The 23,734-nt window shown below is 47.0% G+C and overlaps 1 protein-coding gene across 2 annotated transcripts in view; it reads left to right on the top strand.

Annotated features, from left to right (window-relative positions):
* LOC119112695 (lachesin) overlaps positions 1–23,734 on the top strand; it is a 128,861-nt gene that overhangs the window by 84,713 nt on the left and 20,414 nt on the right. For both annotated transcript variants that reach the window (XM_037236952.1, XM_037236951.1), the window contains exons 4-5: positions 4,067–4,236; positions 10,920–11,078. In XM_037236952.1, the coding sequence (XP_037092847.1) occupies positions 4,067–4,236; positions 10,920–11,078 (329 nt within the window). The remainder of the gene's footprint in view (positions 1–4,066; positions 4,237–10,919; positions 11,079–23,734) is intronic.

Here is a 23,734-nt window from a genome sequence, read left to right as displayed (position 1 = left end):
GGTGATTTTTTACTTAGTACAGATATCTAAGTTCTGGGTCACTTTAGACACCAGTCTGGAGTTTAACCTTGGTTGGCCTTATTTGATCAAAAGTTCATGACTTCAAATTATGACTTAAGTGATTTCATATACAGACTCACATACCCTGAGAATATGGTGTTTCTATCTCTATTAGTTTCGGAGACCTCAGGGGGGCGGAGTCAACCGGACCATGAGACCATAACCTTCACTGGAGAGAAGGTTATTCGACCCGCCACACAAGCTCGTGTTTGTCAGTACTGGTGCAGAACTCGCGCTTACTAACATAATCCCGATTCCTTACGACGAAATCAATGCGATATTGGTATTAACACGTGCAAACAAAATTTTTGACCACCTCTGGCACCATCATTTAGCTTTATATGTAAGAGTATGACAATTAAAAGAGTTTTATCTCATAGCTGTCCACCAATAAGTGCGAGGTCTGAGATGCCACGGGCAGTTTGAAAGCCATACGGCAGCGATGCTCGGCCTCTTGCCTCAAAGACGCTGTTCCTCTCAGCAACAGGAAGCCATGGACGAATATTTGGCAGGTGTCGTTCTAACAGCTTCCGTTTACCTCTGAAGCTACAGTTCATTTATCCACCAACAACAAGCCTCCTAGATCGGCAGGCTTATAACGCTATAACGCTATGACTAGAGACGCCCTCCAAGGTGGATCCCTAGAACAAGCATGCAGCATCTTAAAAAAGCTGACGATTAGTTACGGTCTTCAAGCCAGTCAGGTTACCAAGACATGAACGCAATCAGCGGCAATCCACAACCTTGCACTGAGCCCGATTCATTACCGTGTAGTGAGCTTTCAAGCTCATCTGTCTCAAATGGGACGACCCTTTAAAACGCTACGTCGTTAACTGATCACGTTTGTTGCAAGTGTTGTGGCCATCCACGATTATTACGACTAGCAAAAAGCCTGGTTATTTGTTATGCTATGCTGTTAGTATGTGAAGTGAATCTTGGCTAAAAACAAAACTGTGAAAAGCACTGATCTCAAGGGCAATGGAAAAACACTCTGTCACTACTGATCTCTGGCGTTAGCAATGATAAGGTCTAGGTTATATTATACTTCCGTCGCCTGTTAAAAAATGTATTTATTAAAGCTTCTGTGTTTAAAGCTCAACCTGCTCATACAGCAAAACGACAACGTTTTGACATGTGCAATACATATGCTTACACTGCAAGCGTTAGCAAGTGCAGACGAATACTAGGCTTTGAGTTTCGTCTAGCTGGGATGGTCTGTTGTAATATGGTTTGGTTTGTTGTAGTTTGTTTGCATTTTTGCAGTTTTGTCACCAGTTGGCTCTTAGAAGTGTCCGTTTTTGTCACCGATCATATTCGGTAAATTAAAAGCTTGCTTCACTCCTGAAGTTTGGGGAAAAGTTGGGATACTAAACTTCTTCCAATCGGCTTCGAACGTTTATGGGGTTTCCCAAGTTTTCTGATCGAGCCACTGACATTGGCCATTTCTTGGTGGATCTTTTTGTGATTTGGTTGGAGAAATCATATTCGATGCGTTATCGCGATAGGCGGCTTTGGGAATGCAACGGACACGCGGCTTAGGGAAATACTTGTAAACGGCTTTGATAAAAATACTTGTAAACGTGTAAACACTTGTAAACGGAAATACTTGTAAACGGGTAAACGACCAAACCAAAAACGGTCCGAGGCCGGTTGGGAATGCAAACCACAATGTTTTGTTTTCGGAGCGGATCTTAGCATCACCCAACCAGAGAAGTGAGAAATAATCTGGATATCCCGAATGAGAGCGAGTCAGAATCGCTTTCTGGGTGAAAATATTTATTCATGCGTAGTACAGCGCGATGGTCATGTTGTCATTTTTCTACGAAATACGCTTGTACGCCTTCAGTTCCGACAGCTTTTAGCTCCCGGCTTCTCAAACTATGGTTTATGCGCATTTCTTATTCGTTTAGATGTTTATATGCTGGTGAACGCCCAAGCATGTTGATTGGACCTAATGGCTTTATAAACAGGTTTTCGACAAACAAGTTTGTGTAGATACAAGACAACGGTCGCAAAGATAAATAGCCAGACGCCTACGCGATCAGAGAAGCTGAATTAGTCAAACCCACCTTTTACAAATCCCATAACAGTTATAGTCGCGCCCAGTATTTTCACCAGAGTTATATACTGCTGTACGTGCCAAGGCTGTCGGCGTCCCTTATCATATTTGGAGGTGCAGTTCGACACGTTGAATTGGCGTTGGTGATTAGGGTTAGCCGTGCCGGTCAAAATGCGATGAGTTGCGACTTCCCAGAAACGTTTTCCCGTTTGCTGTTTGGTGCTTCTACAATCAGGCAAAAATTCCACAACAGCATCTTTTGAGCTCTAGAAATACTGGGTCTCGCATATGTTTCCATTTTTGTGCATTTCCTATCACCTCGCTATGGCATAACGCAGTGTCATGCATGCGTATGCATTATTTGGTATTTCTTTGAGACTGAGTTCATGTAAGCTAAGGCTCTGTGGAAATATTACAGAATAAAAAGCCACCCGTTCGAAAAAGGGCACTGCCCATTCCGAATTTTACGACATTGCAATGACTTGTGCTGCCGACACGTCAGCTGTTAATCCGACGGCGCGAACCGAGGGCAGCGAGAGTCGACGAACCCCCGACAGCCAGCGAGCCTCCGACAGCCGGTGAACCCCCGACAGCCAGCGAGCCTCCGACAGCCGGCGAACCCCGACAGCCAGTGAGCCTCCGACAGGCAGCAAATCCCCTCCCCCCACAGCCGGCGAACCCCGACAGCCAGCGAGCCTCCGACAGCCGGCGAACCCCGACAGCCAGCGAGCCTCCGACAGCCGGCGAATCGCGGACAGCCAGCGAGCCTCCTACAGACAGCGAACCCCGGACAGCCAGCGAACCCCCGACAGACAGCGAATTCCGGACAGCCAGTGAACCCCCGGCAGGCAGCGAACCTCTTACAGCTAACAGGCATCTGACAACGAGCAAGCTTCTGACAGCCAGGGAGCCTTTGCAGAGTGAAGGCATTGGCTCTAACAGGATTCGGCCTTGCAGCGGTGGAGACAGCAGATGCACCATTGCAGGCGACACTGCAGCAGACCTTGTGAACGGACCGAATCCATGGCCATAGGCATGGCCAAATGGGTTCGAATTTCAGGGGATAGGTATCGCGCTGCCCATCATGCGCGTCTGTAATCAACGACTCCCATTGAAACAAGCGGTGGAAGAGATTGCTTTCTAAAAGATTTAATTCGAAACATTTGAAAGGGTAGATTTCGAGGATCAGAGCCCACGCGAAGCAGTGTTTGTTGTGTGGGGCCCACGCCTATGCCATTCGATTGTGCCATTCCAGGTCAACGGCAGAATTTGGTGAAGAAAGTTTAACGTACTTCAATGTTCGGCACGCTTTGTCCTGCCCTCTGACGTCTTCCGACCTTAACCGCGGGTCTTGCCACCGGCCGGAGGCTTGTCAAGGACAGATAGCGAACACCTAAAACGGCTTGAACCCACCCCGCCACGGATGCGTAGATGGTAAGACATGTATTCTTTTCAACTAAGCTTTCCGGGACTGACGGCATTTTTAACCTGATTCCTTTTGGACGGCACGGTTTTGACATTGAAATGACCTGCGTACCCGCTCGAAGATCAATGGAATTAGTGGTAGGCCTTATGGTATACGACGCTATCCATAAGTTCTATATCACCCACCACTCCGTTTTTACACCAGCTTGAAAGAATGTCTTTGAAGGGGTTTCGTTAACAATCCTGCTCTGACTGACCTGCTACAGATCAGCAACCATAAGAAGGATACCATAGGTCAGACAGTTTGATTCCCTTGATTGAACGACCACACCCTGATCTTTTTTTCTTTGCAGATTTCAGATTCTGCAGTTTTGGAGCGGCTGCCAAGCGAGTTTTCAAGTGCTTTCCCGGCTCAGGTTACAAGCTGCCGATATTTTATGAGGAATCCATCCCTCGCCAGCGTGAATGAAGTGCTAGACACAAGGACAACACCTACTCTCTTGACGTAATGACCTGTTTCAGTTCTGCTGAGCCAAGCCTTCAGCTTCAATGTGTCGGGTGACAAGCAGGACTGGGGAGACCTGCTGAAGCCGGCGATGGCTGATCAGAATGGTGCCATGGAGAACGTCACCGTCCAGGTCGGCGACACGGCCTTCCTGTCGTGCTCGTCGGCAGTTGGCGGAGAGAGTCCGGTACGTGCAGCGTGAGCCGTTTGAAGCCAACTGCGGTGACAGCTTACACAGTGACTACAGTGCCAGGAACCCCGATGCGCACATGCATACATGATTACCTGTTTACATGCATGAGTACACACATTCACGTATGCAGACGTGCACAATGCATATATACATACGTAGCACACACATACATACATAATATATACGTATATAAACTATACATACAAGCATGCATACACAGATAAACGTATATACACACTCGCGAAAAAGTCACCAGAGCACTTGACGGGTTGGATCCATCCGCGGAGCGGGTTGGACCGTAAAGAAAATTGTTGACAGCCCACGGAATGGGACGGGGACGGACTCTAAGCGCAATGGCCCCCGAGTGGTAGCATGACCAATCCAGTCGCTGCTACTCCATAAAAGGGAACTGACGACGTGCGTCGCGTTCCCTTGAATGAGACGGGATTTCAGAATGTTTCTGACCTCACGAATTAGAGGAGTTGAAAATAGATTAAATTACAAACTACGATCACTGAATTTATTACATTCATTACAAGAGTACCATTTAAGGTGTATGTATCTTACAAAGATGTTTGTCTCAGTTATGGTAATTTGAGCAATGAAAGGTTTCCTAGACTATGAAGGTAATCATGTTTCTGAGTGGATTACTCCTACGACAGTTGAATACTTCAGATAATGGCAACAGTATGAGAGGGAATAACCAAGTCATTGCTTACCGACATATTGCTGGTGTCACAAACCATGGGTAAGGTAGCAATGCATGTGAAACATATCGTAAAACGTAAGATACCTAGCCAAGCTATTACACATATCGTATCGGTCAGTTATCATCCGAGTATTGAAAATTTTGTAGGATTGCACTATCTACCTTCTCCATGGTTATTTACCAACTGTCTCAGTTACAGAAAGTATTAAAGACCGGCCCGTTTCAGTATTTTGTTTTGATGTCGCATTACTAACGCCAGTAAACTTTGCATCATGCTTTGAGATCAGAACTGGAATAAGTTAGATCTCTGCATGCTGCTGGCAAACTTACATTGTACGTCTGTTACAAAATATGTGGAGAGGTAGTGTGATACCCGTGGGAATTTATAGAAAGCACAGAGATGTCAACAAATGACGTGTCGCCACATTTCCCGAACGCATGTTCCGTCCATGTATTCATGTATTGATCTGACGTAGTCCCCAATAATGCGCTTTGCTCAGACACGTGCGGAATTATCACTGCGACGCCAAATGTGTTGGACATGTTCATACCACATGTTGTCAAGAGTCGGAAGCATCACCTTTTGGATCAAGAAAATATCCGACTTGGTTGGCTCACACCGGGCCTGACGTCTCATCCAGCCAATCGGTGACCGGCAGCAGCCGGTTGACAGCCAGCCCGGCGGCCGGTAGTGATGGAAATGCCCACCATTCAGCCAATCAATGACCGGCAGCAGCGATTGACTGTCAGCCCGGTGACCGGTAATAGTCGAAATGCCCACCATTCCAATTTGTTACGCCCAAAATAATTAATGAGCTTCGATCTGCAGGAGGGTGCTGCTTAATCATGGCTGTAAACAATTATTGTGAAAAAGCGTGAAGCAGTAAACGACGTTTCCAGCAGCACTCATGGTAACAAGCGAGCAGTGCCGAGGTTTATAGCGTTCGGAAACTGTTAAAGGCAGGGGCGCGGAAACGGCAGACAATGCTCCGAATCGGGCAAGACTACCAATGAAAGAAGCCTAAATCATCACTAATTGCGACTCACATACCGTAACACCCAGTGCACAGCGTTCTGGTGCGGGCTGATCAAAACAGACAGGCTTGAGCGAAGCGTCTCGACGACACGCATCGGGTATGAGGCTATAAATTAACTTGCCCACGGCAAATGCTATGAACTTGCCCACAGCACAGCAAATGCAAACTTTTAAGATTAAATATCATATGCAATCATTTTTCATAGACGCTTCATTTTATCATGCATTACATCATCATATTTCTATAATAAATTCATAGTCGCGGGGTGGCCCCCAGGCAAGCGGTGACTTATCAAGTGCCAAGCACTTGCAAACAAAACACAGCACAACCACTTAGGATGCAAGAGCATCATTAAAAACAATGGTTTTTGTTAGCCAAGCTTCAAATCGAACAGTTTGCCGTAGGGCGCACATGAAATCACACCTATTCAACGCTTTGACCGCAGAATTATCCCTTGTCTGCCTCTACGTCAGCATCACACACGCAACAACTGATTGCAGTCAACACTCAGCACGTTCCCTGCGGCGATGCAGAGAACTCAGCACTGTAACGATGCTCATGTGGATCGTAGCATTGGTTGAGTGGTGGGTCAGACGTCGTTCGTGTGAAAATAATGTAATACGAACTTTAAGGACGAGTGATGACTGCTATACCTTGCCAACACATCACAATCTGGAGGCTCTAATGGCAGTGTCAAGCCAAGCATGCTTTACAGATCTACGTACACCTTGGGGATACATTTATTGAAAGGTGCGGTGCAATAAATCCTTGACGCATTCACCACGCTGTTATGCACTTGATTCACTGTCAAGTTTTCTCATCACAGCTTATGGTACATCTTAATGCTATTTCAGTTGGTTAACATTTTATTTTAAATATTAAGTGTCGTGAAAGATGCGAAGGACTGAATGTGAACCTGGCCTATGCACACCAAATCCCAATATCCCACCTTTTAAAGAATTCAAACAACCTGCAGACAACCAAGAGCGGCAGCACGGAACTGTGCGTTGTGCTTCCCCACCCTGAGGTTGTGCGAAAATGAGTGGCGCTTGTAGCAAATATCGTTGATTTCCACCAAGCGCAAGCTAAGTACAAAAGGCTGTATACCAAGTGGTGCTTAGATTTTAGTGTTTTACACTTTTATACCAATCAGTTTAGTGTATTGTGACTAATATCCGTGTATGAATATGAAAACGATGGCATGTTTAAGTGAGATTGGCGGGCTAGCTGACTGATGCATCTCGGGGCAAAAGTGATTTTCAAATAAGCTGAATCACCACGTGCCTGTCTGTGGATGAGCGAGCATTTGTAAGCTCATATGCATGCACGCTCAATGTTCAGTGAGTCGCGAAGCGTTGGTGGTGTGTTTCCTGTGCATATCAAACGCAAGTTTGTGAGTATATTGGGACACAGCATTAGCAGCATACTTTCGTGGAATCAGCACCAAAAAAAACTGGTAAACAAATGGTAATGTTATTACTGCTACACAACGTGCGTCACCAATGCAATTGTGGTGTCATATTACAAGTGTGTTTTGCGGAGTATGATAGGCTTTTTGCATATTGGCTCTTCGTATCGTTGGCGAGGATCATAATGTAATTGTGATGTCTCCATGTTACATAACGGGAATGAGCGTGTTGTAATTTATCACGAATCAACTCTGCTGTTTCCCAGGCCTACCATTTATTTCGTTTCATAAATGGCAAGTGATGTACACACACACACACACACACACACACACACACACACACACACACACACACACACACACACGCACACGCACACGCACACGCACACGCACACGCACACGCACACGCACACGCACACGCACACGCACACGCACACGCACACGCACACGCACACGCACACGCACACGCACACGCACACGCACACGCACACGCACACGCACACGCACACGCACACGCACACGCACACGCACACGCACACGCACACTCACACACACACACACACACACACACACACACACACACACACACACACACACACACACACACAGAGGTACGGCAAGACGGAAACAGATCAGTCCCAACAACACTTACTGTTGAGCTCACACCCCTATTGTAATGGATGATCCAAAGAAAAGATATGCTGTTTCACTCTAAAAATGTCATCTAATATCTTAAAAACATAACTCAGAACAGCAATGAAGGTACATTTTTGCAGACTTTAGCAGGGGATACTTAAACACTAGCCCGTGTAGGGCCACAGCCCTCAAAATAAGGGTCAGAGCTTTTGCAACCAAGAAATTGCAACCTGCATAAGAAGGTGGCAATTTTTGCGATCATGCTAACCGATCCTATTATTCCTACTGCTATTCACATTTCACGGCCTTTATTCACCTAACGCGCCTGTAGCACCTGTAACGCGCGCTCTGTGTACTATAATGTGGGTATCTCACTGCCACACTTTACACAGCTTGCTCGCACCATGTTGTTTTGATGGCTGTTTCACACCATGACATTTTGATGGCTGTTTCGCACCATATTGTTTCGATGGTTTCGTCTCACAGGCTGTATGGTGTTTATACCAACTGAATCACTGATTTTTTGACGGGAAGAAATCAGCAGGTGCAAATGGGGGGTGGTGATAGTGAGTATGGTGATGGTTCAAGCATATTGTTTCGGCCGAAGCAAATTAAAATCGGAATATTTCAAAGAGAGAGCCTCAGTTGCATGTCACACCTGCTGTTTGAGAACGAACCAAGCCTCAACTTTTGGTCGCAGGTAAAGAGTGTCATATACAAACACTTTTAGTCTTACGGAAACAGCTTAATATTCGGAACGAAGGTCAACAATGCAAGCGATCAAATGCTGGTAGGTGGCACCCTAGCAACGTTGGGAAGCCTTACCGTGTCATGATATATTTTTGTGGGCTGTAGTGAAAGATGTCAATAATTTAGACATCCACATGAAGCACCATCTCCATTACCAAGCATACACGATCTCACCATTACAAAACGAACAAGCATCCTGAGCGCTCTTGACCACGCCCGGCACGCTTCAACTGCTGATGCGTTGGCAATAATCTTACAAGATTAGATGCTTTCTATTGTCCGTTACTGCATGAACGTGTGAATGTGACTCGTGCGTTGTTCCTCAAATACAGTGAGTGCGTATAATTAGTAGCTTTCGCGCCAGAGTTGTCCGCGGTCAAAGACGTCGCCACCACATCTCCGATGTTAGACATACTTGATCTGGATCCTGTGAAAGAAACAGATAAACTCGGCTGGATGCCTGCAACAGAACTAGTAGAATCTCGCGCCGTGTGCACTGTCCCAAGCGCTATCCAGTGCGTCAGTGACACCATTTAAGCACGGGCAGTAGAGCTTCACGACCGCATCACTCGAAGCGTGTGTCACGCCATTTAACCACGGGCAGTAGAGCTTCACGACCGCATCACTCGAAACGTGTGCCACGCCATTTAACCACGGGCAGTAGAGCTTCATGACCACATCACTCGAAGCCTGTGCCACACCATCTCCTAGAATTGTCGACTTTGAGTGTAAAGCAACGCCTTATGAACCGTTTTCTTCGCTCCGCTCCCCAATATTTCATGTGATTTTTTTCAATCCTGCCTGATCTTGTCTAACCACACATGCCGGACCCATATTTCTCTCTCCGATATTTTAAGATGTCATCTGAAACCGAGCTCATCTGAAACCATCAAGAATAAGCAAGGCTCCACAGAATCTCAACACTTATGGCTATGTTCTGCCTTACATACATCCGAATAAAGCCCATGTATGCACAGAGCAAGGAAACCAGGTCTATTTAAGCCCGAGAGCTGGGCGACTCAGCCGCTTGAATGCATTAAGTTTGATTTGTTCACAAAATGCATTGCAATCTGCAACTGTGTGCCAAATGCCAAACGCATCCCATTTTGGGGGTCACGACACGCAACCATAACACCAGCAAAGTAAAGCATGATACGAACACCAGCAAAACCCGGTAGAGAATTTTACTCCACGTACTTCTTCAACCCGAAAAATTTTGACCACTAAATTCCACCACTCCCGAAGTGTAGGCGTGAAAAATTCAAGATATGTCTTCTAAGTGCCTAATGTATCTAAATCCAAAACCCGGATATCACCACTTGGCCGCTTATTGTCATATATTTTTGTTGTAAAATGAGTTGGTTACAATATTGCACCAAAAGGCTCTAGGTTTTTATATTTAAGTACTTATTTCTGTTCTTATACGAGTGTGAAACAACCTCAGTTTTCCTCCCTTTCCGATTATTTTGAATAATACTATCTATGGATTAAAATTTCAACCAATATTTCTTCAACACTGCAACTGCAGGCCTGCAAATATTTCATACATAAACTGGATTAACTCTCTAGCCGCCCAAACGTGTTTGATATGCACCTGGGAGTGAACAATTCGTAGGAAATGAAGGAGACAATTTAATGCGTGGCGCTTATTTTTAACCTCATTCTTGCCCTGTTAAACCCACAGTTGGCCTTTTTTGGGGGCGGGGGTGTTATGGCGGGACTCAACAATGATAAATCCAAGGCATTCCTCTTTTTTGCCTTCATTGTTTCATTGCCTCATCACGTTACCTTATTCTGCCCTCGCGTGGCCTTGGGACAGACCAGGCGAGTCTAACACAGAAGCGTTCGGTGGCGAAATTTTACGAATATCTGTGTTGATATTTCCACATCCGTTATATGCATGGTGTATCTTTCCTTACCAAATTAAAACTAAGCGCGCAGCCGAAATATGAACGGTTTTGTATTGCTGCCTAGTCTTAACGATCCAAAATGAAATAGCGGGTAGACTCGAGGCTGTGGGTGGTACACAAACTGCATAGACACCGGGTGACATCTATCTGACCGCCTGTGGAAAGTTTTTTTCGCACAGTGAGGCGTTAGCTGTAACACTCGTCTCAGCAGCACTCATGTGTTCCAGGTTTGGATTCGGAGGAGGGATTACCATATACTTACTGGCGGCAAGGCGAACTATATCACGGACCAGCGGTTCCAGGTTCTGCATGATCCTGAGTCAAGCGATTGGACTCTGCAGATCCGCTTCGTCCAAGCGGATGATAATGGGACTTACGAATGCCAGGTATGTCTGTGTCCAGTGACTGGACTCAGCAGGCTTGCTCCCAATGTCGTGCCTTCCGTGAGCCGCAGGGAGCATTAGTTGAAATTGTTAACGGTACAAGCAAAAGTATGCCGTACCTCGTGTCATCTGTGTGTAACATGTCAGTTCGACCGTGAAAAGCTCACGCGTGCACCGTTGAGATGGTTACGTAGGAGTCAGAAGTCAACTTGTTCAAACTGTGCTAACGAGAAGTATGAAGTAAGTTTTGTGCGCATGGGGCAGACGGATATCAGACACCAAAGGGCGCATTTGTAGCATTGTGGTGATGACACAAGATGACACCCAGGTGGTCAGTGGAATGCGGCTCACTCGGGTGGACGGGCAGTCGACACCTCTGAAATAAAAAAAAAACTGAGCGGGCTAGAAACGACCATTTTGCTGGGTATGTAGGGCTCTCTCTGAACTCATCTGCAGCGCATATTTAGGTCTCTAGGGTGCTATTTTCGGGCTAAATAAGGTTAACAAGGTCAACCTACAGCTCGGCGTCTGAAGTACCCTAAGACCTTCCCACGCGACCAACCTTAACTTTGATGCTTTTTTTCTGAACAAGAGGTCAATGGTGTTTAAATACGGTCAGTAGCCTAATTTGAACATTAGAAGGTCAAGAAGACCAGGAACTTTTAAGATGGTCATAACATTCAAGTTTAAAATCGACGTACAAAACTACGCTAGGTGGCAGTGTTCTATGAATCAAATGATGAACCGAGTCATTTTGGGTCGGACTTGCATGCGAATTATGGAGGGCGCGGTACAACAAATACATCAAATGTACTTAATTCCAAGGTCACACCGGTTAGGAGTGCAAGGTAACGCAAATATGACCTGGGGCGATCTGGTAGTTAAGATGGGAAATGCAGGCCATCAGCTCTTGGCTTTTGGACATTGTGAGTTCAGAGCTGTTCTACAGATTTATCGACCTTCCATATAGCAGGAAGTACCGGTTCTTTTTCAGACTTCAAATTTTCTGAACATGTCAACGAATGGCCTTAACTCTAGTCCCCAAAATTTCAGTGTTTTGCTTGAGACCGTTCAAGCTTTATTGTGGGAAATGTGGGGGGGGGGGGGCGGGGGCTTCAGGCCCTTGTATGGTAAGGCTTAAGTGATTTTTGGACGCATGTTATGGACATCTTATGAATGTTCTTACATAAACAAAGACATGGTACATTTGATATAATTGTTCTCAGTCTGATGATACAGTATAAGGAATGTTTTACAGTGCTGTCGCTCGCACCTCTGCGGTATTTGTCGAGCGCGTGCAGCACAATAGCACGGGCTCGCTCGTATGAGACAAGACAGTGACAGACAGTGTTGTTACTAACATCGTCAACATGCTTTCAATTAAGCTGCGCTGTGATGCAGCAACACCAGATGCCTACACAGGATGAAGTGACTATCGCATTCAGAAATTTGCAGCGTCGTTAGTGGCCCACACTCAAGTCTTGATTGATTGTATAAGATAACTTTATGATCACAGCATGCTTCGGCAGTGAAAACTTGTGCGCAAGACCAACGCATATTTGAATTTCGTACATAACACGCTGATGGAAAAGTTTCATGTCAAACTGCACCGAGTGCCTTCAAAAACGTGGATACCACACACAAACATATTTTTGCGATAAACTGGATTATTTGTTGCTTATGGGTACAAGTTACAATGTTTTTTCCCCAGTCCGTTTGACACTTTCTGATGTCAACAGCATGTTTGTTTGCTGTGTAACAACATGCTTAATATGTCTGTGTATTCTTTGATGTAGACGGACGGGCCCACGCGACAATAACTTCACTCTTCTGACCTGAAATGACATATCGCAGGTAACTTGTGTCGATGTCTACTAGTGCCCATCCCATGGTCTTTTCGAAAGGTATTTAAGGTTATTATGTGCATTGCAGTAGCATGCATAGTTCTTGAGATAACCTGGGGGTCTGTAAAGGGCTAATCTGACCCATATTACCTGATGTGGCCCATTAAAGGTCACATTCGTTACTGTTCACTCACTTCTATCTAATGAATATTAATAAGCATTTTCCAGTGCCATTTTCGTCGTGGTTCTAGCTTCATTAGTTTTCAAGATGATAGATGGGCCTTGTGTGCCCCCTTGAAGAGCGAAGATGAAAAGGCTCCCGATGTGCAGTGATTAAACACTTCGAAAGTTTGAAACATTGTTTGCGCATGATAAGCCTTAAAGACCTGAGCTTGGCTTGAACAGTTTTAGACAAGCTGGTCCAATGTGTCCCGAATGCCTTGGTCATCTCTGCATGCATCATGCAGATACGCACCGCACACAAGTTCTCAGCACACGACCCCAGGCTGCTGCAGACATTCTCAATTTAGTCATGCCATATTCATCTATAGGTGTTTTGCTTCTGCACATACGTCGCTGAAATTTTTCCGAATCGAAAAAATCCAGCCGAGTCATGTCTAAGGAATGTGGCGACCACTCCACATATAAGAACCGTCCTTCTTTTTTTAACCGTTTTTTAGCCATTTTCGGTGTTTTGCCGATTTAGGGTGGTACGTTGTTTTGCTGGAACTATTTATCGTTTCTTCCGGTGCTCTATTTCTTTGTAAGAGTACCCAGACTCTGTTTAATGTGCCGGATGGAAAACGTCTCATGCATGCACACGCATGACAATTCCAAAAGGTCTGTGACAGGAATGCCGAACCGGCTGTTTAACCACCCAATCGATGACTGTCAAAACGTTACTCGACTTTGTTGGAACGACCGTCTTCAGATGTATTGGAATTGGTATAAAGGCGAAAAATCAGCATTAAATGTATTTCAAAAAGACAAGGTAGCTTTTGGAAGCACCCGGTATTTTCCGTGTGATCGGGTTACATCACGTCATTATTGCACTACGCATGTGGACGTCTTCCCATAATTCAGACATTGCCTGGCAAGCATGCATTCCAAAAGCCGGTTGCATGTCATACGTTGGGGTATTCGGCGCATAATTGCGTTTTGCATGGCCTGAGCCGTCGGCTGCAACCCCCCGTTCAATCCACCACGGCGGTTTTAGAGGTCTCTCTGGGTGCTGCAATCTTCAAAGAGTGCAGGCGCCACCCATCGTGTCGGCGAGCAGGCACCGGCTTCAGCACCGCGGTGGGCGCATGGAACATGCCGATTCCTGCCGGCCTGACAGCAGTCACCCACGGCCGGCCGCTCCATTAGCAGGTGCCCACGGCCGGCCGCTCCAACAGCAGGTACCCACGGCCGGCCGCTCCAACAGCAGGTACCCACGCAGCCGGCAGCCCTGCATAGCCCGGCCAGGACGGTCTCGCCATACCCGCTTAGTGTCAAATCCACAGCATCGAGAAGACCCGACAGGTCAAGAAGGCAAGAATTGCCTGTCCAGGGGTCGTTTCTTGTTCATCCGTTCTTCTGCAGTAATCCCAAGTGACATGTCATACAGCCCAGCCAGTGCCGCACAAGTCTTGACTGACCTGAAACAACCGTCGAACGGAGTGCTGAGGCAGCAGCTCGTGACTCCCGCCTTGTTTGTCTGAGTGCGGGATGCACTCAAAGCAGCGAGGAAACATTAAAGACGTCCAAAAGAATACCGCCCTTTGACCGCCGCCCTCTCCAACTCAACACCCCAGTCTTCAAGCCGTTGTGCGCCGGCTGCGACAGGCACGGTGGCATGAACGCTGCGCCCCCGTACGCCAGACGCGATGACTCTAGAAGCACCCGGCCCCTGTGCCACCCTGGCCAGCCATGCTTATCACCACTGTCCGGACACGGTGGCAGACCATTCATCTTGATGTAAGCAAGAAAGGCCTTGAGGTACTGGTTTTCATCCTCGTACGACTGCCATTATTGAATTACACGCTGTTCTTTTTCGGCGCCGTGACAAGCCAGGAGCGCAGCCCGCCCATCCCAGCGTCCTCCTCGCTCTGCGGGAGGCTGCGTCGCGGGCCGGCCGTGGCCGTGGCCGTGGGCGCGGGCGGCGCCTGTCCGCCGTCGGCCTGCCGGCGTTGGACAGGGGACACGGCGAGGGCCGGCTGTCACCGTCCCTGACCAGACGCCATCTGTCGGTGAGAGGTGAGAGGCTCACCTCGTCCCGGTAAGAGGCTCACCTCGCGCCGGTGAGAGGCTCACCTCGCGCCGGTGAGAGGCTCACCTCGTCCCGGCCCGGTCAAGGCGGCGCGTTGGATGCACGGCGAGCAAAACAAGCAGTGCACGGTCCTAATACAGATCAGCTGATGGATCGGGGCAAGCTGACTAGAGTGGGCTGCTGTAGCATACGCATGCCCAATCTCCAGTTGGTGATAATAGATCTGGCAGCTGTGCAGACAAATTACAATTACTTGGCGCTTGTTATCCAGGGGACACAGCCATGGCGCGATCATCTAAAGAGCGCCGAGTCTGGGGCCGGTGCTGATCCAGATCGACAAAGTGATCAGGCCTCGTGACACATGGCTCTGATCCGGCAAGGTCGGGCATCGGCGCCGGCCCGGCACGGCGTCCGTGCCTTAGCACGCGACTATATTGCTACCAACCGCGCGACTATATTGCTACCAACTGCATACAGCGACACAATAACCGAGCGAACAGCATAATAAACGGTAAAACGGGTGAACGTCAGACGAATCGCCGACAGACCAGCACCGCCAGCAGACGAGCCGCCGACAGACCGGTACCGCCAGAAGACGAGCTGCCGACGGAGCGGTACCGCCAGAAGACGAGCTGCCGACGGAGCGGTACCGCCAGCAGACGAACTGCCGACAGACTGTTACCGCGAACAGATGAACGATGGCTGACGAAATCCCAAATATAGCAAATGTTCTGAAAGCGCAGCTTGGCGGGAGACGTGAAGAACAGGATCAGGTATGGCCCGAAGGCCCATAGGCCCGACCGGGACAGCCCAAGCCCCGGCTCCGGACAGGATTGACCAGCCGGTGCAGTCACAGGTGACCCGAGGACATTTTGTGACTGGTGGCGGGACGGGTGGCGCACGGCCCAGCGAACCGAGAACCTTTGAACGGTAGCGGTCAAACAGACGGAGAGCTGTCAGAAGGATGGTGTGCTGACGGGCGGTTAGCAGACGGGCGGTCGCCAGACGTGCGTCCACCGACGTGCAGCCAACAGACGGGCGGCCAGCAGACGGGCGGCCGTCGGACCAGCGGCCAACACACGACCAGCCAGCGGACGGTGGCAGACGCCAGATCAGGTGATGGCGCCAGATCAGGTGACGGCGCCAGATCAGGCGACGATTGCCAGATCAGGCGACAATGCCAGATCAGGGGACACCCGGCGCCCGCTCGGCACAGAGTAACAGGATAGTCGGTGCAGCGCGCCACCACATACAAACTCCATTGTCCGTGTCCCTGTCGCTCCTGGATTCATTCTCACCGGTGCACATTTCACAAATATCTCAATTTAAATCTCCGTGATGCAATAAAACGAGAGTGCAACAATTCAATGCAGTTGTATCGGTGTGATATGGTCAAAAGACCGCGAATGGTACGTTCGATGTCAGCAGTCTGCAATTCGTATTCACATGGCTTCAAAAACGGCTTTTAGAGTTGCCTTCATATGATACAAGAGACTCATGTTTAGCAGATTGTGCTAAATTTAGTTTTGAGCAGAATCCACCAGGCTTAAGGACGTTAGCTGCGTATTGTGGGATGTAACTGAAAAAACAAAAGGGAAGGGCAATCTATCACCCCGAATGAGCATACGGCTAACAACGAGCATGTTGAAATACGCCGCAGTAATTTAAGAATCGTACAAGTATGAACACGAATACAAGCTGCATGGGTACACTTAAGGCTAATTTCACACCCCTACTGAAGTGGAACTGCGCATCAGGTACCTTGGTCTGCTTTAAAAGCTGCGAAGACCTATTGTTTTGGAGAATGCGCTACACACAAATGCACTCTGTGTCGTCCTTCCTCTGATATTACGTTGTGGCTTAGCGTAGTTCGCACCTGACAAGGCTGCTTAACGGGATTGGTACAGATGGCGTCACTGAGATGGAAGATCGGCCTTACGACCGTTTGCGGAAGGCCACCGCGTCTAAGCCGATGTTCCGGCCAAGACTTTCGTCATCCCCGGATCAATCGCCATGATAATGTCGACACTAAATGGGCTTATATGCTGAATGCGTCGTTAAATCCCAATGATTACATTCATTTAATGATTCGACCCGCCCGAAAATAGTTTTTTCCAGTTAATTACACCGAAAGCTGGGCTTAGTCTCCTGATTCATTTTGTGTCTGCTAGATGTTGTATATTTACGATGTGGCAGTCCGCGAGATTTTGGCCTTGGCAACGCCCAAATAAGGACGTACCACTTGTTGGTACCTTTTTCATGCACTGTCTAAATTCATGGCGCTACGGCTGAATTTAGGACACAATATTAATAGTGCTTACCGACTCCTTGGTTTTAGAGGGCCTAAAAATTGTTCTTAGTACAAACCTGCTGCTCGGTCTAGACAATATCAACTAGTAAAACTTGTTTGGTGCACACTGAAATCCTTTCACGAGCAAAAAGCGCGCGCTCATTGCCGCTGGATAGTCGTTGGCGAATAGTATAAGATCAACAGAACAGTGACACGGGTCAGTTGTAAAAGCGGGAAGTAGCATTCCAACCAATGCACGGGGTCATTCTAAACACGCTTACCTTGCACGATGCACATACTTGTTCACGAAATGTCTTGATCTGCCCGTTACGTTACACACAGAACGCATCGGGCTCGAGACGCGCTTCACATAAGCCATAGTGTTTGTTGGGGTGTGATGGTGCAACATTAGATGCCGCGAAGGACATTATTGTGATGATGTGTTTGATATAAGTATTCATTTTCGGTGTTGCCTTAACTTTTTCGGCTCCCCTATCGCGCGTCTTCCAGATGGCATGTGGTGTTAAAGATGACAAAGGGGCGTCTTCAAATTGCATTAGTGCCCAGCATTTTGTTTTCATTTCAAGGCAGTGTTACATACTTGCATGGAGTTTTGAACTGAAATAGCCATCTTGAAGATCATTCGGTGTAGTTCATAGCCCTGTCCTTTCGTTTACATCCCTCCTCCTTCTGAGCTATGCGCCCGCGAAGATGTGCAATCTATTTCTTGTAATTATTTCAAGGTCATCCAGATATACATGCCACCATAATAACATCACTCCAATTATCCCATTTCACTAGCGATGTGGCGATTGGGGCCAAAAGGTGCAATTATCGATACGTTGATATCTAGCGTTCGTGAGCACGATTCCCAGATTTAATGGCCGTTAATTGGCTCTTAATCAATATTGTGCAAAGTACGATGACGTTTTCAAACAATGCCGCATTAAACATGATGTTTAGTATACAGAGACACTGTGTTGTCTAGAGCAGCCCTTTCCACTTCACAAGTCTAGAGCAGCCCTTTTCCACAAGTATAAAAAAGTTAGAATTGAGCTTGTTTCATCATATCTGATACTTCGTTCAATACCTTAAAATGTACAATTGCCAATAACTCTTTCCTGGCCTAAGTTTTTCCCTGTTCTGTTCACCCGATATGTGACTATATTTGAGTTAGCTTGTCGAAATTTGGCGAACGAAGTTCCCTAGACTGTTACCGCATTAGACAAAATTCGCCGCGTTTGTTCATCTGAACCCCTTCCCCACCCATTGCCTACGATGCAAGGGAGCGAATCGATAGGCCTTCGTGTAAAGTTATACATACATATATATATATATATATATATATATATATATATATATTGATGCCACAGCAAAAATTGAAACATGCATAGCAAGACGACGATTAAAAATTGGGATCAGTTATTATGCATTTCAGTTTAAGGACTGTAGAGAAATGGGAAGGGATTCAAGATTTGGAGAGATTTGATAACTAATGTAGCTGAAACCTTTGGCTCAAACGAAGCACGTATTTACAAACCAGGCCATCGCACACTGCACCTAGATGTCTTGGAAATTGAAAGCACGCTGGCGTTGTTGCCCAGCTTGGCTCTGTACATTCATAGCTGCAAAAACGACGAGTAGCAACTGCGGGATGACGGTAGCAGAGCAAGACATTGTGTGATCAGGCGTGGTGAATAAGGCGTGGTCTATTTTTAGATGAAGGCAATTGGTGTTATCTGGGGCCTCCTGTGTCTTTGCAAAATGTTATATGCGAAGCGACCGCTTCTGAAAGTGATTCGGGCACATTCAACCAAACTGCTGCATTATTTGAGGCCTCAGGTGGCCCCATTCGAGGCCTCCGTTTTATGAACGGAGGAGAATTATGACTTAGAGCTCCGCATTACCAGCGAAGACTCTTCCATCCATGCTACCAGATACAATTTAAACCTAGGAGACTTAAATGTGGTGCGTCCCTGAAGTAAGCGAAGACACCGACGCCCACATAGCAGCACCCACAGTGACGAGTAAACAGCTTCATAAAGAGAGAACGGCGTACAATTTGGCAAGGAGAGTAACTTCCCAAGCTTATACTTCGAATCCGGTTTCATAAAGTAAGAATTAGCCTTGTACTCTAACGCCCGTGAAATTCTGCAACTTACGGGAAAATCTGAAGTGAGAAGTTACTCGGTACTTCATCAAACATCCACCGGGTTTTATAACCGCCGCTGATTTGACCATGACGTAGACATTCACACTGAAATTGAAGTTAACGAAAAAGATGCTCTTACCCGCCGTAAATTCAGCAGTGGTGATCGTATAGTAGTGCGCTCATGGTCATGCAAGAGCGTAAGAACAAAACGGTTAGACCGGTATTCAACTCACAGTAAACAATTTTTTAGCTTTGAAGCGATGTCAGCATTTCGAGGGCTAACTTTATTCGTAGGGCGGACGTGTACTGATATTTGAACACATCAATACAGGTGCAGCTCGTGTTGTAACTTTGTAGGCATCCCAAACACATGCCAAAACGCAGACTGTTATGAAACCCTACCATTTTTCCACATGTCGCGAATGTCTGGAGATCATGTTTTTCTGGCTGTGACACGGACAGATCTGATGTGTATATATATATATATATATATATATATATATATATATATATATACATATATATATATATATATATATATATATATATGTATATGAAACAAGACCCACAACATAGGGTAAGGATGAAGTCAGCTGTTTCAGGGACCTTTGTCGTTAAGATGCATGTTGCCTTCGCATGTAGTGCAAGTGAGCAGAGAGCATGAACACACGGGCCAAGCAGTTTTGCTTACGTCTGCAAGTAGCGAAACAATAAAACAATTATATGGTGTCTGCATTTCAGCGAATCAAAAAACTCACCATAATTTGACTATGAATTAATAATCACACAGATCAGAAGTTCAGTAATAAGATACCCTATAAACGACTACACCTTTTATGCCACCTTAGCGGTATTTCTGGATATCCTGAACGGTTTTATAGGCCTTCAAGCCCTTTCAGTCCAAAGCGACGGCATCGTTGCCATGGCAACGGCTGTATGTATCGTCGTTGAAATGACTTCAACTACGGAAAGGAGGTGTCATCATGTAATTTCACCTTCGTGAGATGCCGAGTGGCGCAGTGCAGGACGACAACGTTACGGACCCATCCGGCTCGACACCGCGCCGTCAGCACCGTTGCCGCATCGCAACGGAAATCATGCTATGGCATCTGTGGCATGACTGGCTTATGTGATCTCCGGCGGCGGGGCGTGATTTCGCGCTAGCTTGGGCTGGCGTCCCGCTGGCTTGGCCTGGCTCACCGGCGTCGATTCATTCGCTAGTTGTTGGACTGCTACACTGCCGGCGATGTTCGGCGCCTCAGCGGCCTGACTCAGAGCTCCGGCGGCCGCGGCTGGTGCGCCGGCGCTAGTGAAAGTTGTACGGTACCGGCGAATTCGATGGAGCGGCCTGGGGTGAGCTGATGGGCTGAGCGGCCCGTTCCCTCCACCGAATGCTGCATCCTTGTTGGGAAGGATGGGGCGACTCTGACCAACCTACTTACTGGAAGGTGTGGATTCGCAGCTGTCGTTGCCGCCCGCCGCTGGTGCCGCCCGATTCCATTGCACTGGGTTCGGCCATTGTTGACGGACTCGCACTGCGCGACTGTGGATCGCGCGATGTCACCAGAGCGATTTGCATAATGGCGTGACGCAAATATTTTCAGGCTACAAACGGTTGAACCCGGCTTCTCCGAAAACGGATTAAAGATTGCTGCGCTCAGGCCAAGCGTGACTTCCTAAGTACTTAGTATGTCAGCCGACCGGGCTAGTTTCTGGCGGACCATCCGTGCGTTTCGACTTAGACCGGCTAGGGGGAGGTGGCGTCGATGAGGTAGTGCCCGCGGAATTGAATGACGTGAATGATGAATTGAACGAATGAGGTAAAATGGCGTCTGCAGAAGTCACAGCAGCCATCTTGGACGCGTCATCTAGCGTCTGTACGGATTGCCTGCTGTGGTCACAGCGGAACACGTGGCCCAGACTGTGCGGAGCGGACAATGTATCTCTTGGGACGCATGAGATAAACTGTGTGCTGAGCGTGGTGAGGCGACTGCGGCCGCTTTGGGACGCGTGATCCGGGCTCTGTGTGGGGGCTGCTGAGGTCACAGCGGGCGTCGTTTCCCATGTTTGCTTGGGGCCTGCTTTGGAAACTTCACGCCTACCTCCGCGGTTGGCTTAAAAAATCAGAAAGTCAACAACAATGTTAACATTGCTAAAAATATTTACATTAACATAATTAGCAACGCAACTCCTAAATAAATGCAGCTTTTTTTTCCTGCCCGGCCGAATGAAGCTTAGTTTCGTTGCTGGAAAAGCTCTTGGCTTTCAGCAAGGTGAGGCAGGGCATGGTTTCAGAGACAGCATGCCTAAGTTGGACATTGTCTTTCTGTCCGACTTCGGGCTCACCCGGCCTTTGGGCTTGCTTGCTATCACTGTCCCTGTTATTTACTGGCTATAAGAAAGTGATCGTGGACCAAGCTAAGTTGCTGCAAGAGTAAAGATTATACGCAAGCGCTCAGTCTGAGTGCTTCGAGAAAACTTAAAACAATTGTCGCTCCAGGCTGCTTTCTCCTTGAAAAAAGCTGCACAATACTAATTATGGGGGAAATGACACTTGGTAAAGGTTTGTAGAGCATATTTTGAGTGCGATAGCCGCATTGCAGGCACTGCTACTCCAAAGTCTGTGAGCATTAGTATTGTTTTCGGGCAGGCATCACCTCAGAAGCAATGTTCCACATGTGGAGATATTGATACAAGCATTGTATACGATGAAACAAGCCTTGTAAGCATTGGTATGCTTCTAAAGGGAGCGTTCCTTGTTTGCATAGTGTTTTGAACTGAATTGGACATACTAAAGATACTTCGGTGTAGCTCACCACCCTGCCCTTATTAAGACCTAAACCTGTCTAGTTTCTATAGCACTCGCAAGCCAAGATGTGGTGACCTTTTCGGGAGACTATTTCAAGATCACTCAGGCATTCATGCCGCCACAATAACGCCCCCATATCCTGTCATTCCACTGTCCATGCGACGATGAAGGCCAAGAAAGACGTAAATGCCGAGTCGGTCATATCTGACGTTCGTGAGCACGATTTCCAGGCATAACGGTCATCCGTTGTCTATCAACCAATGTTGTGCATGGTACCGTGACCAATCAAACAATGGTGTATTGAAGAGTGCATATTTACCAATTAGAGAAAATGTGTTGCCTCGAGCAGTCGTTTCCACCTAAAAGTGTACCAGTAGTTGTGAGTGAGCCTTTCATCATATCTGATGTTGGCTTCGATATCTTCAAATGTAGAGCATTCCCGTTAAGACAGCTGATTCCTAGTCTTATTTTCGTGGATTAATCAGCAATTATTGCATATTCCTCGTACAAAAAAGCAGGAAAATGGAGATATAAGATATGTTGGTATTTTGGTAACATGCCTTTGTCGAAACGAATAGCAAAAGTTAACTTACTTCTGCTGTTCGTTTTGGTAAAGTTGTTTTGCCGACATATGGACGCAGCTTTACCATTACCATCCTCCTGGCCTTTCTATCAGAAATAAGGCTATCACTGCTGCCTTATCCATGCGCGTAATGCTTTTCGTAAATACATTTGACGGTCACGCAATTTTAGTCTTATTTTCGTCATGACTCGTTTCATTGTAAATTTTGTTCTGTATTATGTAGCTCAAATTGTTATTCATTTTCGAAACTTGCAAAGAACACACTGCAATACAACAAATTGGTGTCAGTTGGTGTCGTAAATCTCGCTGACATTCCCCAAGCACAAATAGTTCAGTGATCATGTTTTTGTAGGCCTCGGTTAACACAAAGCCAAAGAGGTCGCAGTATTTGTTTGCGTTTCTATGGTGTTATGCCTGCCTGGGTGACTTTGAAATGGTGTACACGAAATAGTTGCAGAAGTTCGCGGGCGTCAAGCTTAAAACCAGAAAACCCCAGACAAATGTGGGACACTCCCTTTAGGTGTTAAACTATGATACGAAAGGAATCCATAGGTTGGACATATGCTCATTGCTATGAATACTTGACTACCGATATTGTTAGCCCATACGTTAATAATTGATATCCAATAATTACGAATGGCAGGCATGCAGCAGCACATTGCTAGGACTAACTAAAAAGGGGAGAATGGCTTGAGTGACCAATGCCGTCAAATTGTGTCAGATTTTTATT

Source organism: Pollicipes pollicipes, unplaced genomic scaffold (genome assembly GCF_011947565.3).
Source record: "Pollicipes pollicipes isolate AB1234 unplaced genomic scaffold, Ppol_2.1 Scaffold_7261;HRSCAF=8764_pilon_pilon_pilon, whole genome shotgun sequence".
In the NCBI taxonomy this organism is placed as follows: domain Eukaryota; kingdom Metazoa; phylum Arthropoda; class Thecostraca; order Pollicipedomorpha; family Pollicipedidae; genus Pollicipes; species Pollicipes pollicipes.
This window is presented reverse-complemented; position numbering and strand designations above follow the sequence as displayed.